Consider the following 23,373-nt stretch of genomic DNA (forward strand, 5'->3'; position numbering starts at 1 on the left):
GCTTTAGTTTCATCAAATCATGTGAAACATCCTAGTCCAGGCCTCCATAAGATATACACCCATCCATCTTCCACCATTACTGCAATATGACTCTCCTTCTATTGGAGATACAGTATAGTGAATCATGTACAGTTGGACAGATTCCCATTATTTGAGGTGCCAAATGCACATTTGCACATCGGGCGTGCACAGCATATATAGGAGAGGTGTAAACAAAATACAGTGTGTTATGCTATTGGCATACAGTAGTGTGACATAGTATGTAGCAGCGGAATAGCTGCATGTACAGGACAGTTCTTCAGTCTTACCAATATTCAATTGTTTTTCTCACTAACCCGGCTGAGCAATTCAATTGAATAACACATTTTGAAACTTTTGTATTTACAGTATTTACTTGTGTCAGACTGTCAGTCCAAACCTGGATGTAAAGTCTGTGGAACCCAATAGACCATCTTATCAGTGACCTGGGTAATTCCTTCCTGCTTCAGAGAAAAATGTATGACTGAATGTCACGTGGTAAGAATATTCTTACAGCTGCCATCCGGTATCGCTCGGGAGTTACTCAGTTATACTGTACCACTGAACTTTTTTAATAAAATTATTCAAAACAGATTTTTTTTGTTTATTAATTTATTTATGAATTCATTAATGCAGCATATTAGTGAATAGACCTGTTACATAAACAGTCAGACCTGTGTTGCGGAGCTGTATTATACACTGTATCTGAAATGATTAAAAGGGGTATTTCAATCCTCTGCAATGGCCTCACACACTGTAGAGGTGGGCATGAACATTGCTATTCAGTCTTGTGCCAAGGCCTCCCGCACCGTAGTGGTGCATGTGAATATTTCTATTCCATCTTGTGCAATGGCCTCACACGCTATAGAGGTGCACAGGAATATAGCAATTCAGTCCTGTGCAATGTATGGCCTCACATTGGGGCAGATGTATTATAGCGGCGCTCATTAGCGAGGCGAAGCAGGAGGGGAGGGCGACAAGATGTATTAACATCTTGTCTGCCAAACCGCTAACTCCCCCCTCCGGCGATGTCTCCTACTGGAGATAGCTCATCAGTTTACACTGATGCGCTGTGTCCTTTCCCCCAGCCGGCTTGACTGGGCATGTGCGGGATCTCACTACTCACGCGAGATCCCCAGCGTAGCCCAGAGCAAACAGCAGGGACAGCACTGTCCCTGCTGTTTAGATAGGGCTTCGCTAGCATGCTGCTGGTGAAGCCAAAACCAGCGTCATGCGGAACGGTCAGCGATGCTGACCATTCATACATTCGGCCTGCTATCATTTAGCTATGCGCCCCTGTCCTTTACCGCATGCTGGCTCCATTATACAACGGGGAAAAGCGGTATCAGTGCACATAACATGCGCTGATACCCCTTCTCCCCCATAACAAATGGTCATACATCTACCCCATAGTGTAGAGGTGTGCATGAATAATGCTGTTCAGTCCTGTGCAATGTATGGCCTCACACACTGTAGGTGTGTAATTATTGCTATTCAGTCCTGCACAATGGTGTCACATACTGTAGAGGACTGCATAAACATTGCCAATGTTGTGCTGCCATAAGCATTTCACAACCAAGCATCACACAGAATTGAATCAGGTGTTTGTACTTAACCATACATGCCCATCCTGCTTATCTTATCTGTGGAAGGTTTTTATGGTAGGACACAGATGCTTCACAGGCAGAATGACAGTGACAGACCTTCATAGCAAAAATGTACCGCATGAGCTAGAAGATTTATACAGAGGCGCAGGGCCGGTGGTGTCACAGCAGATCAAATGATTGCATTCTCAGCTTATCGACAATATCAAGTCCCATTAGAACACGGCTCTAGAGCTGTGGGAAGAGCATTGGTTGTCTGCAATGTAGTTGGGAGATGTAATACATTACAGCGCTGCAGGGGGGAGATCAGGTTATCACCGAACAAAAGTCCATTTCATAAAATGTAAATGGAGTTTAGAAGCCTATTTATGGACACTTTTGTGATGTTAGAATTAGATGTATGCAAAGGTTGACTGTAGACTTGGGTTGAGGACTTTGGGTGAAATAAATAAAATTTTATGTACTTCAGTGAAGTCATTTAATACATCAGTAGAACCGATGGGGAAAGGTTTAGGTACTGTAGCATATCACATTATTGCGCTGTTACCCACTTGCTTCCCTGCCAGGATCCCTGCTTTCTCTTCAGCGTGTAGACTTCTGTACACTGTACAGCTCTTTTCCTGTACAGTGTGCTGTGTGCAGTCCTCCCCAGTGTCACGTAATAATGAATAATGTAAGCAGGGGGAGCGCGCCATCATTTTCAGTGTAATGCTAGCAAATAAACAAGTGTGGCAGGAGATTTATGCTGAGGTTTCAACGCCCTGCTGAATTCACATAGCCCCTTTTTATCTGCTGTAATGACTAGATTTCCGAGCTATCATCGCTTTACATCCTCTAGATAGTTTATAAGCTGCACATTCTGGTATCTCATGTTTTCTGGTCCTGAAGCTGTGTCTGGAAATATTAGGGATTCGTTTTTTAGTTCAGCATAATTTTAGTTCATAGAAATTGCTTCCTATTCTACAACAGTATTTATCCACACTAGACAATATATCGTCAACTATGTGGACGATATCTCTATATCGTTGATGATATTACATACATATCAACAGTCAATATCGTTAATGATGCGCGCAGCCACGGGTCATTAACGACACCCCCCCCCCCCCCCCCCGTCATCTGTAAATGCAGCTCAATCTGACAATATTGTCAGCGAGTGCGGAGCGGGTGACGTCACTGGCTGATATCGTGGCCACTGTGTACAGTCAATATCTTTCTCCAGCAGCCACGCCAATATAGTTAGTGATAAATGAATGCTATTTACAGACTAGTAAATATATTGAAAAATAAAATAAAACATTCTATGGAAAACAAGGAATTTAGGCTTTTTTAAAAATCTTTTAATCTTCTTATAATGCATCATTGGATTTTGCATGTAGTTTTGACAATGTGGTAGAAAGTATTTTAACATAATCTGTTTCAGTTTAAAGTTCAGCTGACCCTACAAAAATGCTTTCAATCAAATTATTAGCATGTTGGTATCCTGAGTTTGACCTAACATTGACTCTGCATATCAAGTTTGACCGGGATTGGGTGAAAGCCGGAAAGGGCTGGACTCCAGAACGCCAGACCGCGTCAGCTTCCTGCAGTATACTAGGCGGCTGTGGAGCTCTTTGTGCATGTCCACATATATGACGCACAGCAAATGGTGCAGGGGGATGTACAGCTTCATCCCGGCTCGTAGTTGCTGCACTCGGGCAGAAAGAATGGGAGAAGTATGGCTGGAACGGTCCGGACTTCGCAATGCTGGACCAGTACCCTACACTGTGTAGCTTTCTGTGCCCATCCCTGTGTATGTGAAAGCTGACACATAGCAAGCAGTGCAGGGAGGTGTGCACAGAGAGCTCCACAGTGTCCAAGGTCGCTGCTGGTAACTGGGGCGTTCTGTAGTCCTGACTGTTCTGGCTTTAACCTAATACCTGGTTGACCTAACAGTGTCCCCGTTCTCAATGTCAGTATCTTGAATGTTGAAATAGAATCTAAGGGGGCAGGATGTATTAAGGGCTTGATTCAGACTTGTTTGGAAGGCTGCGAATATTCACAGCCCAGTGACCAGGTAAACGCTGCTTGCAACCCTGCCGAACCTCCGCGGCCCGAATCACTAGCATACAAGCAATCTGCTCACATGCAGTGGAAAGGGTCAAAAAAATAATTTGATGGTCTCACACCATCGAATGATTTTTCTCTCGTTCACTAATAAGTCATTCTGAAAATGGCTGAAAAGTCGGGGCAGGCACCGATGTCATGTGATGTCGGCCGCCTGCCACAAACCGTTATCAACACGCCATCATTTCTGTGGGTGCACTGGGTGGTCCCCTGTGTCCGGCCCCTGCCCGCCGCTCCTGGAGTGAACGCCCCGGAGAGTGCCAAACTCTTGAGAGTTTGCACATGATCAAAGCCCCGAAATCGAATGGGGGAGCGAATTCAGTGCGCTACAAGCGGGTCAAAATCAGCCCTTAAGTCTTTAAAAGTGATAAAGTGGAAAGAGGTAAAGGACCTGATTTTGATTTGCTTGGTAAGCTGCAGTTGTGGCACCGCCCCTCCGATCCCCGCAGAGGCTTACCATCAGTCAAAGTACTATCCAGTCATTTAACTGGATTGTGATAGGCTGTGCTTGAAAAAGTACAATTAGGAACTGATTGGTTAGTTGTTTCTCTCTCTCTCTCTCTCTCTCTCTCTCTCTGGGCGGGATGTATTAATATACATCGCTGCCCTTCGCCCCTGACAGCCACCACGATGCTGCCGCATATGTACTAACATATGCGGCTAGCATCGGGTTGTGGTGGCGGAGACCCCCGCGATACCTGTGATGTGGTCTACGGGGGTCTCCGTCACATCTCGGCGGCTGTAAGTGTCCCCCTGCGTCTTCTCCTCCCCCCTGCAGCCGGATGTCCTCCCGGCTGTGACATCTGCTGGGGGAGGTGGAGATCAAAGGAGGACGGGAGGGGGGGGGGGGGGCGCGGGCGGCCATAGAAGCCCACAGATTTCTATAGGGTATTGCCCCTGCCCAGCGGAGATGGGGCGGACGGCTAATGGTAAATAGGAAAATGCGGTAAAACCCCCTGTTTTACAGCATTTTCCCTTTAGTACATCCTGCCCTCTCTCCTTTAACACTCTCCAAGGCTTTTATGTATCTGCAATCAATCTATAATTTTGCAGATTTTTTTCTGTTTATTATGCCAAAAAATGAAACTACAAATATCGATGGGTCATTCATTTCGGCATTTCTAAAGTGTACTCATCTTCTACATAAATTGCCTGTGGCGTATTAATTCATAGGAAACAATAACACTACTGAGACAATTTAATAGCAGTTCAGCCCTCAAAGTGCTTGTTACCACTGTGTGAATGTAATGACTGCAATTTAAAGAGAACCACTGCGCTGTAAAGGAACAACAATAACAAAACACGCCTTTGCTTATATTTAGTGTTTTGTTTTGATGTTCCGCCTCTTTATTTTGTTTTGTGGAGAGCTTTTAACTAAAGTAATCTGCAGGATATAAAAGAATACAGACTAACCAAAATAGTAACGCTTTTAGTGCCAACATTGCTGTGTGCGATCCTCAAAATATCCGCAAAAGATGCCAGTGTCCCTCACAGTGACTGTTCTTTTTGTGGGTGCGATAACTAAACTCCAAATAATTCACTTGGCTGTATTGGTATTTATTTATACCAGTGGTGGCCAACCTGTGGCTCTTGAGCCTCATGCGGCTCTCCCCCTTGTAAAGTGTGGCTCCTGCTCCCACTGCTGCCCGCCACTGCCGGTTCCCTGAATTCCTTCTCCTTCTGAGGGGAGGAGAGTGCGCATCACGCATCTCTCCTACCCCTTACTGTGCATCCTTGTGACTGGGCGGTCTGCCAATTAGAGCTCGCGGGCCAGCAGCCAATCAGGAGCCGGCCAGGGAGCTTTGATTGGTGGACGGCCCAGTCACAGGGAAGTGAGGGGGAAGGAGACGAGCGGTGTGCTGTGCTCTCCTCCCCTCGGTGACATCACAGGACTGCAGGGGGACGCCAGACTGTCCTCTCCCCACCCGGCAGCAGCAGCAACAATGGTGAGTGCTGCTGCTAGGAAATTTGCACTGTGGGGGCATAGCAGTTTGTGGCACTGTGGGGGCATAGCAGTTTGTGGCACTGTGGGGGCATAGCAGTTTGTGGCACTGTGGGGGCATAGCAGTTTGTGGCACTGTGGGGGCATAGCAGTTTGTGGCACTTTGGGGGCATACCAGCTTTTTGGCACTGTGGGGGCATACCAGCTTTCTGGCCCCGTAGGGGCATACCTGGCACCGTGTGGGGGGCATATGTGTATCTGGCACTATTGGGGTCATATGTACTGTATATATGGCACTGCACTATTGGAGGCATATTTGTATCACACCCACCCAAGGGGTCAAAATAGACTACGCCTCTTTTTTTGTCGCATGCGCCTTCGGCGCGCGCATGATGTCGGCTCTTTAGCTTGACTACCGATATTTTTCGGCTCTTTACCTCTGACCGGTTGGCCACCCCTGATTTATACTAAAAGAACAGTCGCTGTGAGCGACACTGGCATTTTTACTGGATATTTTGAGGATCTCCCAACAAGGTTGGCACGCAAAGGGTTAAACAATAGTAATATCATAAGATGATAAATAGCAAAAATAATGATAATAAAATGAAGCATTTTTCCCTATTAAATTAAATACAGTATGTGCTTGTTAGCAAAATACAATTTTAATAAAATGACTAATAATATTTATCTTTGGCCCATGATATGTTTTTGCTGTCTGCAGATGGCATCTATGTCAGCCTGTGATGGATTGTAATAATGAAATTGTAGATGGAATGTATGTTCCCCGCATATAGGATTGTGACCTGTCCTATTTATTCCCAGTCAGGTTTTGTGATGTCTTGTCAGGTTACCTTCATTTTCTTATTATTGCAGTTACAAAATCAAGGGATTCTGGGAATTTAAGTGAAATCATTGACCAAAAACTCTTAACCTTCCTAGGGTGTTAACATTTCTAGGATGGGACTTGGGCATTGATATGGGTCAAAAATGACCCAAACACCCTAGGAAGGTTAAAGCAATTATTGACAAGAAAAGAGAGAACATTAGGTACAGTAAGTGGCCCCAGTAACATAATCGTGGTCTAGAAAAGGGGCATGTCCCTTAAAATACAGTGTAGAAAATGAGTAATTGTGGGGCTGAAAAGTGGCTAATGTAATCAGGGGAGGGGTCACCGGTCCGGCACCCTTCCTTGCGTGTGGGAAGCAAGTCCCTCCTCTTCGGGCAGCACCATCTTACCAGTGATGTTTGGGAAGCTGACTTATGTGCACCATAGAGCAAGGGGTAAATTATCTAGTGCCTTTTAGAGGATAATACCTAGAATCTGATACCTTGCTATGAGCAAAATCTCTCACTTCCAAAAACTCACACTTTAATAAATTTACCTCCAAGACTCTTGCACAGTGCCACAGTATTTTCGCTCAATCTATGGGCGACATCTTCCTGAAGATATCACTGGAAAGATGACTCTGGCCTTTACTTGTACGACTGTTTGTAAATCCTCTGCGAATGAAGCACAACATTGTTTTGCCAACTTGCAAAACTAGATGATATACTGTACTGATAAGAGACAGTAAAATACGAGGTTCAGCAGATGCAAACACTAGAGACAGGCACCCAAGGTTGCCACCTCATGCATCATCGATACCTGGAGTTCCACAGCCCCAATCCCACCCCCACCCCACCCCCCCACCCGGCAACAAACAATTTCATGTAAATAATACAGTGGATTTCCAGGTTTATGACCCAAGAGCCCAACTGCGCATACTCAGAGTGACGTGGGTGACCACAGGCGATGCTGGAAGGGATCCAGTCGGAATAGTGGATATATTTGACATAATGTGCTACATTTTAGACAGTTTAAACTCTCTTGCAATCTTCAAACTATTGGGGCATTACCTTAAAAGCAAAAAAATGGGCAGATTATTGCAGACAAATAAGTTTTATTTATTACTGACAACTTTTGCCTTATTCTGAATGTTATGATGTATATTCAATGGTGTCGACGAGCCTCTGGCAGCCAGCTATACGGCGAGCAGTGGCGAAAGCTCGCCATCAGAGTATTCAACGGCGTCCCCTTCACTCGCCATTTCCACCTCGCTGGTTCTTTTCAGCAAGGTGAAAATGGCGAGTGCAGCCGTCAAAATGGCCGGGGCTCACCACAACATGCAGTTGCTCACTGCATTTGTAGCCAACCTCGCCATTCTGGGGAATTTCCCCGGAACATTGAATACAGCAAGCGGCCAGTGAGGGTTTTTTTAAATTACCTGAAGCTTTGTATTTCTAGCACGGAAGCGAAAGTTGTCTTTTTTTTTTCATGTTGTAGACATTTGTGAATGACAGCTAAAGCTTGTCACGTTATTACCTAGACAGATGGTTTGTGTAGCAACAAGAGTACATACTAACACATTACTGTCTTTGTAGGTCAGTGTGCTGACAACCTTGGAACGAAGGTTTAACCTGCAGAGTGCCGATGTAGGAGTGATCGCCAGTAGCTTTGAGATTGGGAACTTGGCTCTTATACTGTTTGTGAGTTACTTTGGAGCACGTGGACACAGGCCTCGCTTGATTGGATGTGGAGGCATAGTTATGGCCCTAGGGGCCTTTCTTTCAGCCCTGCCTGAATTTCTCACACACCAATACGAATATGAATCTGGCGAGATCCGATGGGGAGCAGAAGGAAGAGACTTTTGCGTAGATAACAGTACCTCCAGTGAAGGCGTTTCTGATCCGGATATTATATGCAGGAATACCGCTACTACCAACATGATGTACCTGCTTCTTATCGGAGCACAGGTTCTCCTGGGAATTGGTGCTACACCTGTGCAGCCACTTGGAGTGGCCTACATCGATGACCATGTGCGACGAAAAGATTCCTCTCTTTATATAGGTACAGTTACATACTATCATGCAAATAATACAAATGCAATGTTTCATGCAACTTGCTGGTTTCATTTATAAGGTATCCCAATTAGTTTACGGCAAAACTGTTTTCCAAAGGCGAAGAGAGTTCACATGTTGGTTTTTGCATCTAGTTTTGTAACAGCAGAGTCCAGCTTCATGTTTTATATCATCTTACTAGGAACCATTGATATACAAAAACATGTCACTTAGTCCTGGTGAATTGATACAATTTATTGCCGTAAATATTGGTTTAGCCCAAACAGTAACAGTAACTACAGTACAGTATTGTTAACACACAAGGAATATCTGTATGATCTACTTCTGGAACCTGACTGACAACTGATTTTGAATACAGACATGATTTGGAGGGATGCGGTCATTTGGTCTACAGCATGATGGTCGACAGTCATTCGGTCGACACCAGTAGGTCTACATGGGAAATGTCGACCTGGGTCTAGGTCGACATAGGAAAATGTTGACATGGTTCTAGGGCAACAGGTCGTTAGTTCGACAGGTCGTTAGTTCGACAGGTCATTAGTTCGACAATGTCTAGGTCGACAGTCAAAAGGTCGACATGGGGTTTTTCACTGTTTTTGAGCCGACAGGTGGTATTTCATGCCCTACCATCCACTAGTTTGTGGCAGGAGAATAAAATAGTGTGCCGAGCGCAGCGAGGCACCGTGCCCGACGCATCGCGAGTGATGCGAGGGGATGCGGTGCACTTTAAACTGTGTCCATGTCGACGGTGTTGACATTCAGGTAAAAAAAACAGGGAAAATCCCATGTCGACCTTTTGACTGTCGACATAGATATTGTCGAACTAATGACCTGTCGAACTAATGACCTTTCGACCTAGAGCCATGTCGACCTAGACCCATGTCTACCTAATGGTGTCGACCATCATGCTGTAGACCAAATGATCCCAACCCGATTTGGAAGAGTCCGGTTTGTTTTAGCAAATGGGAATACAGGTTATTTCCTAGTGAACCATCATTCTAGGGATACAGCAATGGTATCTGGTCGATTGGTCGACAGGCAATAGGTTGACACATGATAAAAGGTTGACAGGCTTTAGATTGTCATTGACAAAAGGTCGATTCAAGCAAAATGTCGAAATGAAAATGGATGACACAAGAAAAGGTCGACATGAGTTTTTCATGATTTTATTTTTTTAAACAGACTTGTTCTTCACGATACAAGTGGGTATAAAGTTAGATCATAATAGTTTGCCGGAAGCATGCTGAGGGGACGTGGTACACTTATACGGGGTTCATGTTGGCAGATTTCGACATAAACACCAAGTGAAAAGCTCAAGTTGAACATTTCCTATGTTAACCATTTTCACGTCGACTTTTTGCTTGTGACGACTTTTTGTCTATAACGACCTAAAGTCTGTTGACCTTTTTCATGTTTTGATCTATTGCCTGTTGACCCAATAGTGGTCGACCTATTGCTTCTCAACCTAATGACTGTCAACCTTGTGATCTGTACCCCTAGCACTTGTCAGCTGTGTGTCCGCCTCGACTCTTTTACTGTGTGACACCATAGTGTAGTCCGGACTTTTATGGGGCAATGCAGCATGTCATCCGCTAGCTATTTCCTGTCGTCCCTGCCTGCAGGTCTGATAGAGGATGACATTATGCATACACACTGGGTGATATTTGGATTTTATCATTCCGACCCGTTGGAATCTGCAAAATCATAATGTTCTCATCCAGTGTGTACGCACCTTAAGAAGCAGTTCCCCTGGTGAATATTGTTCATGACTCATTCCAGTGGCGTCACTGCTTCCCATTCATTGTGTACAGTAGGATATGTAATATAAATTTAGTTCAGTCCACAAAGTAATGGGCCCCATACATCAGCAATCACAATTTATGGATTTACAGATACAGGGATTTTTTGGCCAGATAAATGGATTTTACAATCTATCTGACTTTGCCCACACATTACAGATTTATTTCAGTGATCGGCAGATTTTTCCATCTAAAGATTGCATCTTCATATCTGGAAATTGCCCCAATCGATTGCTGTTCATAATGTAAATAGATGAAGAAGACGAATTGGGAATGCCCACACATATAAAATAGATCTGCAGATAATACCAGATTATTAAGCATGTTTAAAAACCTGATTAAGCAATCGATTGGCGATTTTGATTGGGATTGCCAAAAGGGGGAGCCCACACATCTAAAATTAATTGTGGCAATCATCTCCATATCTGAAAATTGTCACAATTAATTGCTGATGTATGGGGCCCTTAACTTGCGCTACTATGTGGAGGTGACTCTTTGAAGCAGCCACGTGCTGTTAGGTTCTCCTAAATCCATTTTAAACAAAGCAATGGAAAGTGGTAACAGATATGTCACTATACACATTGTCAGACATTAATGATATATTGGGTCCAATTCAGACCTGCTCACTAGGTTGCGATGAACGACCCCCCCCCCCCCAACTACCGTACGAATCCCTGTGCAGGGATGTGAACGTATGTGCACACTTACACATCCATTCGCATGCAGCCACAGAGAGGAGAATTCAGTCAATAGTTACTTACCATTGAATGATTCCTCCTACTGTGCCCAGCGCTCACAGCTTCCACCGTGACCCAGGAGTCACTTGGCAGCTGCTTGTATCCACGTGATTTCAGGGTGGGTGCATGGCGTCAGCACAGGGGTAACCTGCGTTAGCAGGGGCCCGCCTAGCGTTTCTATTAACAAGCTCGCCTTTTTGAGGGAACGAGCATGAAATACCGGTGATCCACCCCGGGACACCCTTTACCTGTCAGTCACCCAGCGTACAGCCAGCAAAGGGAAGCCTTTGCACGGTCCGTACTCTAGGGGACCACGCGTACAGTGCACATGGGCGGTTTATCCATGTTCGAATGGGCTCTGAATTCACAGCCCCCCAAACAGATCTAATTTGGGCTCATCAGCTGGCTTTTTCAGAAATATTATTTGCGTCTGATTTCTACATTTTGTAAAAAAAAATTGTAGATGTCCATTTGTTAAGGGGTACCGGACGGCTCCCCGACAGTCGGGATTCCGACAGTTATTACTCCGACGTCGGAATCCCGACTGCTCCCTCGTGGGGGTCCACGACCCCCATAGAGGGAGAATAAAATAGGTGGTGAGCGCAGCTCGCCACCGTGCCCACAGCGTGGCAAGCGCAGCGAGCCCGCAAGGGACCTCATTGCGCTCCCCCCACTGTGCAGTCGGGATTCCGACGTCTGACTAATGACTGTTGGAATCCCGACTGTCGGGCAAACATACCACACCCTTGTTAAGTACAGTATGTTGCTTATCACTAACCATGATGAGTTATTTTATTGCAGTGTGATTTAAGGAGCTCTTTTACGCAGGGAATGTTTCTAAAAACCTCTGCAGCTGGTTGAGTGGTATTGATGTACTCTTATGTTATGTTGTGACCACATGTCCTGATCAATACAATCACGTTTATTGCTATCTGTTGCAAAACCTATGCTATGATAGATCCAGGAGAGAGGACTTACATAGCAAAAGGTCACTTTTCCCATAAGAGAGACGCAGGCACTGTGTAGACTTTATAATAAGGCTATTATGAAAGCTTCTTCAGCTTGTTCAGAGACAAAATGATTTAAGTGTTGATTCAGAAATCCTCTGTAGGCCTTAGGATCACCACCATTATGCAGAGCTGGATTAAGTGCCTTATGGGCCCAGGGATGAAATGTTAAAGGGCATATAATGAGAAGCAGAGTGGGTGTGGCCAGTGGTGAGTGGGTGTGGTAAGTGCCATATACACATGCAGACCCTGTTTCAATGTCTTCCTAACTAGGAATTGTTAAGCATACATGTATGGGTGCCAAGGGACTTGCCATTCATACTGCCCATGTGCATGTAATGTTATACAACCACCATTTATGAGCTAATGCTTGTGGCGTGTAAAGGAGACTTTGGCTTTAGGCTGACCAGCTGGTGTTGTAGCACAATGTACATAAAGTAATGGTTCTATCAGCAAGTTACATTGGCACAGACATCTGACCGTCACCTTAAGGACTTTATCACCTGTCCCACAGTACAATGGGACTGGTGATAGCTAACACACATGGAATAATTTAGGCCTTAATTTAATTATTTGGCTCCCCCCCCCCCCCCCCCCAAGCCCTGGTGCCCTAATCAGCCTATTGGTTAATCAGGTACTGCTCCAAGTACACCTCTACTCTTGCTTTTAATGGACCCTTCAGGTGAGGAGAGTACCTGTAAATAGCTTAGTTGTAATTGGCAACTTTGTTGAATGATGAGAGATTTAAAATACATGCAGCTTATTCATGGCTAGCTAGAGGAATGGAATTCTAACTGTATCCAGTTGATAAAAACATGGGGGCAGATTTATTAAGCTCGGTGAAGTGATAAAGTGTCTGTTTTTTATCACCGGCCAATCAGCTCCTAACTGTGAAGTTAGAGGCTTGGTTTGATTAATGACAGGTAGGAGCTGATTGGCTGGTGATAAAAAACAGACACTTTATCACTTCGCCGAGCTTAATAAATCTACCCCATGATTACAATTGATTAATGCCTTCGTGAAATTAATATTTATACATCATGCTGATTTCCTTTATACTATGCGAAAAAGAGGACAATTTAGATTAATTTGGGATTATTAATAAGAATTGCTCCCTATAGAATGAAACATTTAATATTACTGGGAAAGCTTTTGCAATTTAACAAGCTGCTGATCACAAAATAATGTCCAATTGGATGATACGCTCTTTTGGTGCTGTTATTTGTTAAATGTGAAAAGCAGAACATTATGTTTACTCTTAATCAGTTTCAAGATTGTTCAAATAATTCAATCAATTGTGAGATTTAGATTTTTAGATTTTTACATACAGTATTTGTTTTTCCTCTGAAAAAAAAAAAGAACTTTCTCTGAAAATATATTAGCGGATGTTGGATTTGAACAAACAAACACGGGTTTTGCAATGTTGGGTAATTTTCTTCCAATTAATTAGCTTGTAAAATTACAAAGGTACTGTATCTTGCATATGAAAGTAATATGATCATGCTCTGATATATGAATATTTACTTTGCAAATAGTTTTTTAGCATCACTGACTATTTACATTTAAATTTTTTTTTTGTAGCCATCAAGGTAGAGTATATCTTCTGCTATATAAATGTAAAAGAATAAAACTAAAGTAACATGGGGAAGTAGAATGTATTGGAATGGACGACAGTACTACAGTACAGTATATGGCACATGCAGTAGGAACTCTTTGGAGATTCTGATTGTAGGGTTATAAGGTACAGTACTGCACTCCTTCCTCTGCCAAACGTAGACATGGAAATAATACTCTACTGTACTATCATTATATTCATGTAGGGACAAGGCCATTGAAAGGGGTGTGCAACAAATGCCACAGGCCGTTGGCGTGGTACAGTCTCTGCCATGACCTCACCATGTTGCGAGGGGGGGGGGTGTATTTGCCGGGGCAGTTGGGCAGACTCTCTGGGACTCTGTAAGCTGAGAGCTTCAGAGATTACTGAGTCAAACAGAATGAGGGCCCAAGTTTAGAGCCGTGATGCAACACCCTGCCTTCCACATTAAAGCAATACAATATAAAAATAAAACTGTAAAATGTCATGAGACTGTGTAGACAAAAGTAAAGCTCACTTGTCAATCTGGGTTCTGCAATTATCCAGCAAGAAACCATAGTCTGTCCCAGATACTAGACTTGTGATCCTAGAAATGAGACACACATGAACAAATACATTCTTGTTAATGTTTGAAAAACAATACACTATACAGTATTGTGTGGATTGTTTCTGCTGGTCTGGGAAGGGAAGAGCGTGGAATTGTGTTGTAATATATTGCTGCTCCCAGAGGATGTAGTCACCAGGAGTACTGTTCTATTTATAGGTACATTGTTGTAGTTTCATATATGAAGTTGACCCTTGGAAGTAAACAGTTGTTCAACAGCTGTTGTCCAATGTCAACAGTCTCCAGGGTGATTTATCTGATGTTCAAACACTACACCAGTATAGTATATACTGGTGTCTGGCTGGGGCAGTGGCATGGTACCAGGTGAGGCCAGCCTCCCGAGGGGGTGTGGCCAGTCCCCACCGAGGTTTGGCTAACTAACAGAAAGTGCAATGACCGTTCCCCTGTCCGTGCATCTCTAAAACACTGCCATCTGTTGGCAGCAAGTTAAACTACATCTACTAGTTTTCGAAGCATTTGCTTTGAGCGGGCTTACTAGTTTGTCTATGTATTTGTATATATTCTGAGTGTGTGTGTGTGTGTGTGGTGGCACGCCGAGGAACCTTTTTTAAAAAAAAGTGTATTCTACAGCAAATATATGCAACACCAACATTTTGGGGTCTCAGCATCCCTTTGTCAAGGTGAAAGTGAATCCACTTTCACTTTGACAAAGGGGCACTGAGGCTCCGAAACATTTGTGTTGCATGTACAGTATTTGCTTAATACACTTTTTTGAAAGAAGTTTCTTGGAGTGACACCGTTTTTTCTCTCTAAATATCTAAATATATATATATATATATACGATTTTAAATTGTATAAGCACCCTAATGGGTGCTTTCAATCTTAAATGGCCCCCCTATAATATTATTAATTGTATAAGCACAGTAATGGGTTCTTACAATGTTAAAAGCACCCCGACGCCACCCCCACTATGAACGCCAACCCGAAGCGTGGCGAGCGGCGGCGGTATGCGTCCTCCGACCTTTTCATACCCCCACCATCCATGTCGGCATGGAGTTGAATTTAGATAGTGTTGCGAGCGCAGCGAGCCACCGAGCCCGAAACGTGGCGAGTGCAGCGAGCCACGCATGGGGACCGGGAATACATGTAAAGTAATACGCGTTCCCAACAGTGTTGCTTACTAGGTTGTGTATGTTGTGTAAGTCAGTTATATCAACATCACACGGTCTATTATACAGTTGGACTGTGATGTAATGCACTAATCGTTATAACTCATCTACTGGATTTATTTTAATACCCCTCTTACGTATACAATAACTGATATAATAATAGAAACTAAGCATTACATTTAATATATAGAATTATTTAAAATAGTGTTGTTTCCTGGGAAAAATCTTTCAATGCTGCATTTGTCCTTGGAAATAAAGGCCAGGAGACCATATGTACATTTCGCTATACATAGCTTTAGGTGCAGTTCTGTCAATAAACCTTTGCTGAGAAAATAAATTGCATTTACTATGAAACCTCCAAAGGGTTTCCATATAATCCAGTTGTATTCCGTATGCCATAGTCCTTCCTTTTTATGTCACTGTTCCTGGTGTTACATATTATTCTCTGTTAAACTGTAGAGAATTGATCACAAATAAATTAGAGATGAGCGGGTCCGGATCCCCGAGATCCGACAGATCCGAATATCGGGGATCCGGGTCAGATCCGAGCCGGCTCGGGAGTTCCCGCCTGAATTCCGGACCAATAACGAGGCCGAACGGATTCTCGCGGGAGCGGGATCTTATAAAAGACGCACGCGCGCCCCGCCATCTTCACTCTAATCTTGGAGAGGGAATAGGGTGGTTGGGAAGCTCTGTGTGCCCTGTGCTGTGCTCTGTGCCATGTGCTCTGTGCTGTGCTGTGCTCCATGACCTGCCCTGTGCTGTGCTCCGTGCCATGTGCTCCGTGCTGTGCTCCGTGACCTGCCCTGTGCCCTCACTGCCCTGTGCTGTGCTCCGTGACCTGCCCTGTGCCCTCACTGCCCTGTGTTGTAGACTTGTATTGAGAGTCAGTGACTGTTTATAGGCCTGAGCCCTGTAGTGTGATTTAACTAACTAGGTGCTGCAGTGCTCACACGCAGGGGCTGCAGTGTCCACTGTCCAGGGGCTGTCCTGTGGCCCGTGCCCTGTTGTGATTTATTTAGCCCTAAGCCCTGTGTTGTGATTTATTTAGCCCTGAACGCTGTGTTTTTTGTGATTTAACTAACTAACTCAGTGCTGCAGTGCTCACACGCAGGGGCTGCAGTGCTGCTGAGTAGTACACTGTGTACAGGGGCTGCAGTAATACAAGGGGCTGAGTCCAGTGTGACGGCCTATATCTTATCCATTGTCCAGTGTCACAAGTCACTCACGACATATATCCTGTGTCCTGTGTGACGACATATCCTGTGTCCAGTGTGACGACATATATCCTGTGTCCAGTGTGACGACATATATCCAGTGGCCAGTGTGACAACAATATATCCTGTGTCCAGTGTCACAAGTCCCAACATATATCCTGTGTCCAGTGTGACATGTAATGTGTGCCGGCATATATCCTGTGTCCAGCGTGACATATATCCAGTGTCCAGTGTGACGACATATATCCAGTGTCCAGTGTGACGACATATATCCAGTGTCCAGTGTGACGACATATATCCTGTGTCCACTGTGACGACATATATCCAGTGTCCACTGTGACGACATATATCCAGTGTCCACTGTGACGATATATATCCAGTGTCCACTGTGACGACATATATCCAGTGTCCAGTGTGACGACATATATCCTGTGTCCAGTGTGACGACATATATCCTGTATCCAGTGTCACGACATATATCCAGTGGCCAGTGTGACATCTAACCATTGTGTGACGGCATATGTCCAGTGTCCAGCGTGACATATATCCATTGTCCAGTGTACAGGAGCTGTGTCCATGGGCGGTGTCCAGAGGCTGTGTCCAGTGTGATGGCTGTGTCCATTGTCCAGGGGCTGTGTCCAGTGTGACGGCTGTGTCCAGTGTACAGGAGCTGTGTCCAGAGGCTGTGTCCATTGTCCAGGGGCTGTGTCCAGGGTGACAGGCTGTGTCCAGTGTCCAGGGGCAGTGTCCAGGGGCTGTGTCCAGGGGCAGTGTCCAGTGTCCAAGGGGCTGTGTCCAGTGTGACAGACTGTGTCCAGTGTAAAGTAAGAAAAATAAATAAAAGTAATAAATAAAATAAAAACACATTTTTGGAGGATGATGGAGGAGGAAATAGTGGGAGTGCTGAAGCTGCTACCACCAGCACCAAGGCCGATACCTCTTTGTATTTGCTGTTTGGAGCATTTCTCTTTTTTTGGGATAGTTTATTAAACTGCCACCCTGTCTGCCCCTGCAGTGCCGCTCTGCCAGGTTGGAAGTGTAAGGTCCACATGTATGTGATGCCGACTGCTGTCGCTTAGCTTAGTCATCCAGCTACCTCGGTATACCCTTTTGGCCCAACTACATTAAATGAAAACAATTTTGTAAGCTGTGAAGTGATCAAAATTGACTAGAAATGAGTGGAAACTAATGTTATTGAGGTTAATAATACTTTAGGGGCAAAAACAGGCCCAAATTCTGTTATTTTAGCCATTTTTAGCATTTTTTCATAAAAATCCAGATCCAAAACCAAAACCCACAAGGGTGGTTTTGACAAAACCAATCCAGATCCAAAACACGAAGGGGGATCCAGATCCAAAACCAAAACCCGAAAAAGTGGCCGCCGCACATCTCTAAAATAAATATTTTGTAAAGAAAAAACATTTGTTTCACTGGGGAGAATTTACTTGCCAACATGTATTATATTAATAGATGTTGTAGAAAAATCAAAATGTGTTGGGTCTCCGGAGATCTTACTCATACATTTTGCTGGTTAAGGAAATATTTACACTATAACACACATTACGTTCATGTGCTCACCCCCCCTCCCTAAATCATCATGTTGTTTTATAAGGCTAAAACCCCATACACACACTAGAGGAAAGTGTAAAAGATATCTCACGGAAAGGGCTTTCTGAGCGACAGATTTTACTATATCCTCTTGTGTACACTCAATGGGGAAAATGTACTAAGATTGAATGGGTACGAATGCCATTCGTACCCATTCAATGTGAAATACGTACGTAAATTAGCCATCTGAACTCATAGGATTTGCCTTTTGACCAACGGCAAGCTCATATGAATTTGGGTGTACGAATGAGTACGCCATAGATAGAACACTGACGTATGTGTCCTTATGGTGGTCTGCACATTTACTATCATTCGTATACATGAATTTATACAGCTCTAAATACGAATGAAAACTAGACCACCTATTCCCGGCGTGTTTTCCAGAAGGCGGCATTGATCAGTCAGATCCGTGCAGGCTTCCATGTGTAAAAATAAGAAAAATAAATAATAAAAAAATGTTGTGCAGTCCCCCCACCTGGCTATAACCTGCCCTGGGCTTATATACCTGATCTTACAGAAGATTCTGGCTCCATCCGTAATTGCAGAACTACAGGGGGGCAAAAAAGCTGGATTCCCCCTGCATTTCTATAAAGCACACCGGGCTCTGTGCCCAGCCCTGTTTCTCAAAATATGAGTAACAAAATAACTAGAGGTCCCCCCCCCTTCCCCCTCCCCGGATTTTGTCAACCAGCATTGGGCTCAAACAGCCAGCAGTGTCAAATCTGACTAGTGGATGTGGCCTTAAGTCTTGTTGTATGTGTATGGGGTGAAGAGGTGCCTAGAACCCCCAACCAGCCCTGTAAATGACAATCATCAGAAGAAAAACTCATTCATTATTGTTGAATAAGGGCGTAATTTGTCTTTTTTTCCTTATGGGCCGATAATTCAACTAGTACCACTGCTGATGAACAGTTGGATATAGTTATGTGAATAACTGTTGGCTTATTATTTTACACATGTGTAGATTAGTGATACATTTATTCTCATAAACTAAGGCCGCTGATGTAAGGGGGAATTTTATCTATCCAAGAGCACACAGATAATCATGCTCTCTAGAAAGTAATTAAAACAAAGTGGCTAATTAAAGCATGTTGCGGAGGTACCTCAATCTCCGTACATTATAGAGATAAATAATATGTTTCCTCCTGGTGCACTGGAATTGTGCATAGCAGAGAGGTAAATTATTTCCCCTTTCATCAGGAAAATTGCACACATTAGGAGCGTGGGAACGACACATGTGTATTAGCGCTAACATGGCCATAAGGGACCCAATCCTAATATCCTTGCCTGCAGATGGGCTTTCGTAAGATTAAATTGCACATAGCTCTGCAAGGATCTTCTGCTGTAACCCATCTTTGTTATGGTCTGTTGCTTTGATGCTAATAATGCGGTGTGCAACTTAGAAGGTAGAAATGGCTGGAATCCATAGTGATACATTCAGCAGCATCCGGATATTGGGCCTAATTCAGACTTGATCAAAAAGCTGCTTCTTTCCATTCTCCAATGTACAAATCTATGCTGCACAGCAGGTGGGGCAGATGTAACTAGTGCAGAGAGATTTAGATTTGGGTACCTTCATTTGTTTCTGTGCAGGGAAAATACTATACAAAAACAAAGGGTGAGAACTGTTGCGCTGTCCCATGGAAAATACTGTCTGCTTTATTTTTGCACTGCGATTTAGATTTCAGATGGAACATACCCCACCCAAATCTAATGGGGTCTACACATGTATCGTCAGTGATATACTGGCATTGTCTAGAAAATGCCCCTACATCTCTTTGTGTGTAGGGGCCATAGTGATGGCAGATTATTGGTAAATCGGGCCGATAATCACAGAGTTTGTAGATATCACAATCTGTTGGACATGGCAAAACATCTGGCATATCCAATAATTTGTGAGCTGCAAGATGGCCGCATTGGGCAATGTATGTTGAGCAATGTATGTTGAGCAAAAAGATTATTAAACAAATAGAATTATTTTCATTCATAATACAATGCAAAGTTAATTATTATTTTGATCATAATATATATATATATATATATATATATATATATATCAAAAACTATATTCTTTTTACACCATCCCTTCAAAAATATACATTTCTTTTAACCCTTTGAGTGCCAACGTTGCCAGGGTCGGAGTCGTGGAATATGAATTACTTTAGTTATTGCCAATTGATGTAAGTTTTTTTAAACATTGCGCCACAAAAATAACAGTCGCTGTGAGCAAAACTGGCACTTTTAGCAGATATTTCTCACATTTCTCACAGCAACGTTGGCACTCAAAGAGTTAAAGATACCGGAATATTTCTGATTTGGGTTTGTAACACAACATTTTATTCTACACAGTATTATCTTTAATTTGACTTTTAAGCTTCATTGATTCAGAAATTGAAAGTTCAACTTGACATTCATGTTTTTTTTTCCTGCATCTCTTCAACTTACGTAGGCAATAGAGTCGCTGCTGTAAGTGACATTTAAACATCGCAGGAATGCTATAATGAGGATAGTAATCTTCAATAAAAAGAACATTTTTTTTTCTAAAAGCCACAGTAAGATTTTTACATTTATTTTATTAATAGTTATTTATATACCAAACACATATTTCACAGCGCTTTACAGGGAATATTGAGATATTTGCATCAATCCCTAACCCACTAGAGCTTACAATCTGAGGAGTCAATTTACTAATGTGGCATATACACCAGCAGTGTATTGGCGCAATCCCCCAACCCAGGTCCGGCTCTACCATTAGGCAGCTTTAGGCAGCTGCCTAGGGCGCCAGGATATGGGGGGCGCCACCAAGTCTGCCTATCAAAAAATCAAGAAGTATAAGAGAATCCTTGTTGTACTTAATATAGGTGGCTGCTGTGGAACCTCTAAGACCTCAACTCTATACTTTCCATTGAGGGAAAGTACTTCCCCACATACTTCCCTATATTGCTGCCCTTTCTCCTTGTACTCTGTTGTGGGTGGCAAAGGGAGGCCTCCAGGGAAAGCAGGCCACCCGATTTTTGGTAGCCTCCCTGCCAATCTGGAATGTTAGGCAAGTAAGCCTAAAGGGGTTGAAAAGTGGGTATTAGTGACAGTAAGGGGAGGGGGACAGTAGGTTAAGGTTTTGCCAAGGGTGCTAAGAAGCCTTTAATTGGCCCTGCCATAACCCAGCATTCGTGCAGTCAGAGGGATCGGGTTGGATACCTCCCAGCATCCCCAGGGGCTGCCACATCTTTCTGAGCATGTGCAGATGGACTCCCAATCATAAACTTGTAAGTCCAAGAACCGGCACTGATTGCAAGGGGCATCTCTTATTAGGCCAATAGCACTAAGCTTCAAAAGTGATAAAATGGAGAGTGATAAACAGCCAACCAATCAACTCTTACCTGTGTTTGAAATATGACAGGTTTGAGCTGATTGGTTGGTTGTTTATCACTCTCCATTTTACCACTTTTGAAGCTTAGTGCATCTGGCCCATTGGGAGAGCTGCACTTTACCTTACTATACTAATCAATAAGTATTGGCGCAATATGTGACGGGATGAGAGGTCGGTACATCCTGCCAAGAAGGTTTTAAAAATCAAACGAGAGGCCTGCACCAATTAATTTACTGTGACAAAAATTACAGTTTAAAAATTGAATTTCTGCATAAAGTTTATTTAGCTATCTAAATTGTTGTATTTGGTTTGTGTTACAAACTGGAAAGCTGTATGATAAAATAAACGTCTGGGCTCTACAATGGAACAAAACTAAAATTAAGGTTTTTATTTTGCTGTCTATACATTATCTATTATTTTGGATTGAAATGTGAGTCTCCTGAAATAATAAAGGAACAGAACTTTCATCAGATACACTAGTTTTTATAATAACAAGGATCAGTTTGCCAGCTTTCCATTGGTTCTTATCTGAGCATAGAAGAGTTATTTGAAAGATAAACATGAATGGCAATGCCAAAAATGATCTAATCAACTTATGTCTGTGCTAATTACTCACATCTGCAGACTTGCTGAGCGCTCACAGAAATCGTATCTGTGGCAGAGAAGCATTCTGTACAGATGATTCCATTCAGTATGAGCCTTTCTCTTTATTTCTCTCAATATGTTTGTCTAGTCAATTGAAGTGTCCTGGCCAGTAAGTAGGCAATATGATTCACTGTGTGAGTGCAGGTTCTGACTTGTTTTCCTGCAAAACTCTTCTCTCTATCCTCATACTGTAGCAAGGCCCTTATATGGGATTAGCACAGTTTTTCCCAACCTGGAGTACGAGTACCCCTCAGGGTACACTGCACACTGGTTGGAGGCAGTGCCAGATTAAGCCTTCGGGGGCCCGGGGCACTTAAGACAGGGAGGCCCCCTTGCACTTGTCATTACTGGCCGCAAACTGCATGGGGGAATATTACACTGTCAAAACACAAAGGCAGTATAAACTTGGTCAATGGGTAACTTCAGGGGATATACAGTTTATATATACATATATATCTACCTTTTGTGTTATATATATATATATATATATATATATATATATACACATAGATACATACATACATACATACATACCACATGAAAAGCCTGTGTTTGTCCCTCTGCACCTTACTCTGTAGGAGACCTCACAGTCCCAGTGCTGCCTCTCATTAAAAACCCTCCTATGACCAGGCTGCTGCTGCTGCTGTTATCCATGGGCCTGAGAAGCATGTAATGACCTCCACCAATCAGAGCTCAGCACAAATGTCTCAGCCTCTGCCCTATGGTGCAAAGTGTCATGGGACTTAGTCAACTCCCAGTAATGCACTGCACACTTGGCTCCCAATGCTCAGCACCATTAATCATTGTCACATTGGCAAATAGGTGAAGCTACAGCACAACCCTACTCCCATGCACAAAACCTTTAGCTAAAAAAAAATATTATTTTTTAAAAAAAAATACATGCCGACCACAGGGGGCCCCTAGCTAGAGGGGGGCCCAGGGCACTGACCCCTTGTGCCCCCATTATAATCCGGCCCTGGTTGGAGGTACTTGAATATAATATTGGTAATGAAAGAAGAAGAAGTCTCCCGATGGTGGAAGAAGTCTACCATTACCATGGAGATGAACCACTGTCATTGTGTTCCATCTGCAGC

The 23,373-nt window shown here is 43.5% G+C and overlaps 1 protein-coding gene across 2 annotated transcripts in view; it reads left to right on the top strand.

The window, feature by feature from the left end:
- Positions 1-23,373, top strand: part of SLCO3A1 (solute carrier organic anion transporter family member 3A1) — a 266,549-nt gene that overhangs the window by 35,149 nt on the left and 208,027 nt on the right. For both annotated transcript variants that reach the window (XM_083184233.1, XM_083184232.1), the window contains exon 2: positions 8,092-8,557. In XM_083184233.1, coding sequence (XP_083040359.1) covers positions 8,257-8,557 — 301 coding nt within the window. In that variant the 5' untranslated portion in view covers positions 8,092-8,256. The remainder of the gene's footprint in view (positions 1-8,091; positions 8,558-23,373) is intronic.

This window comes from Crinia signifera, chromosome 4 (assembly GCF_055691185.1).
Source record: "Crinia signifera chromosome 4, ASM5569118v1, whole genome shotgun sequence".
Classification (NCBI taxonomy): Eukaryota; Metazoa; Chordata; class Amphibia; order Anura; family Myobatrachidae; genus Crinia; species Crinia signifera.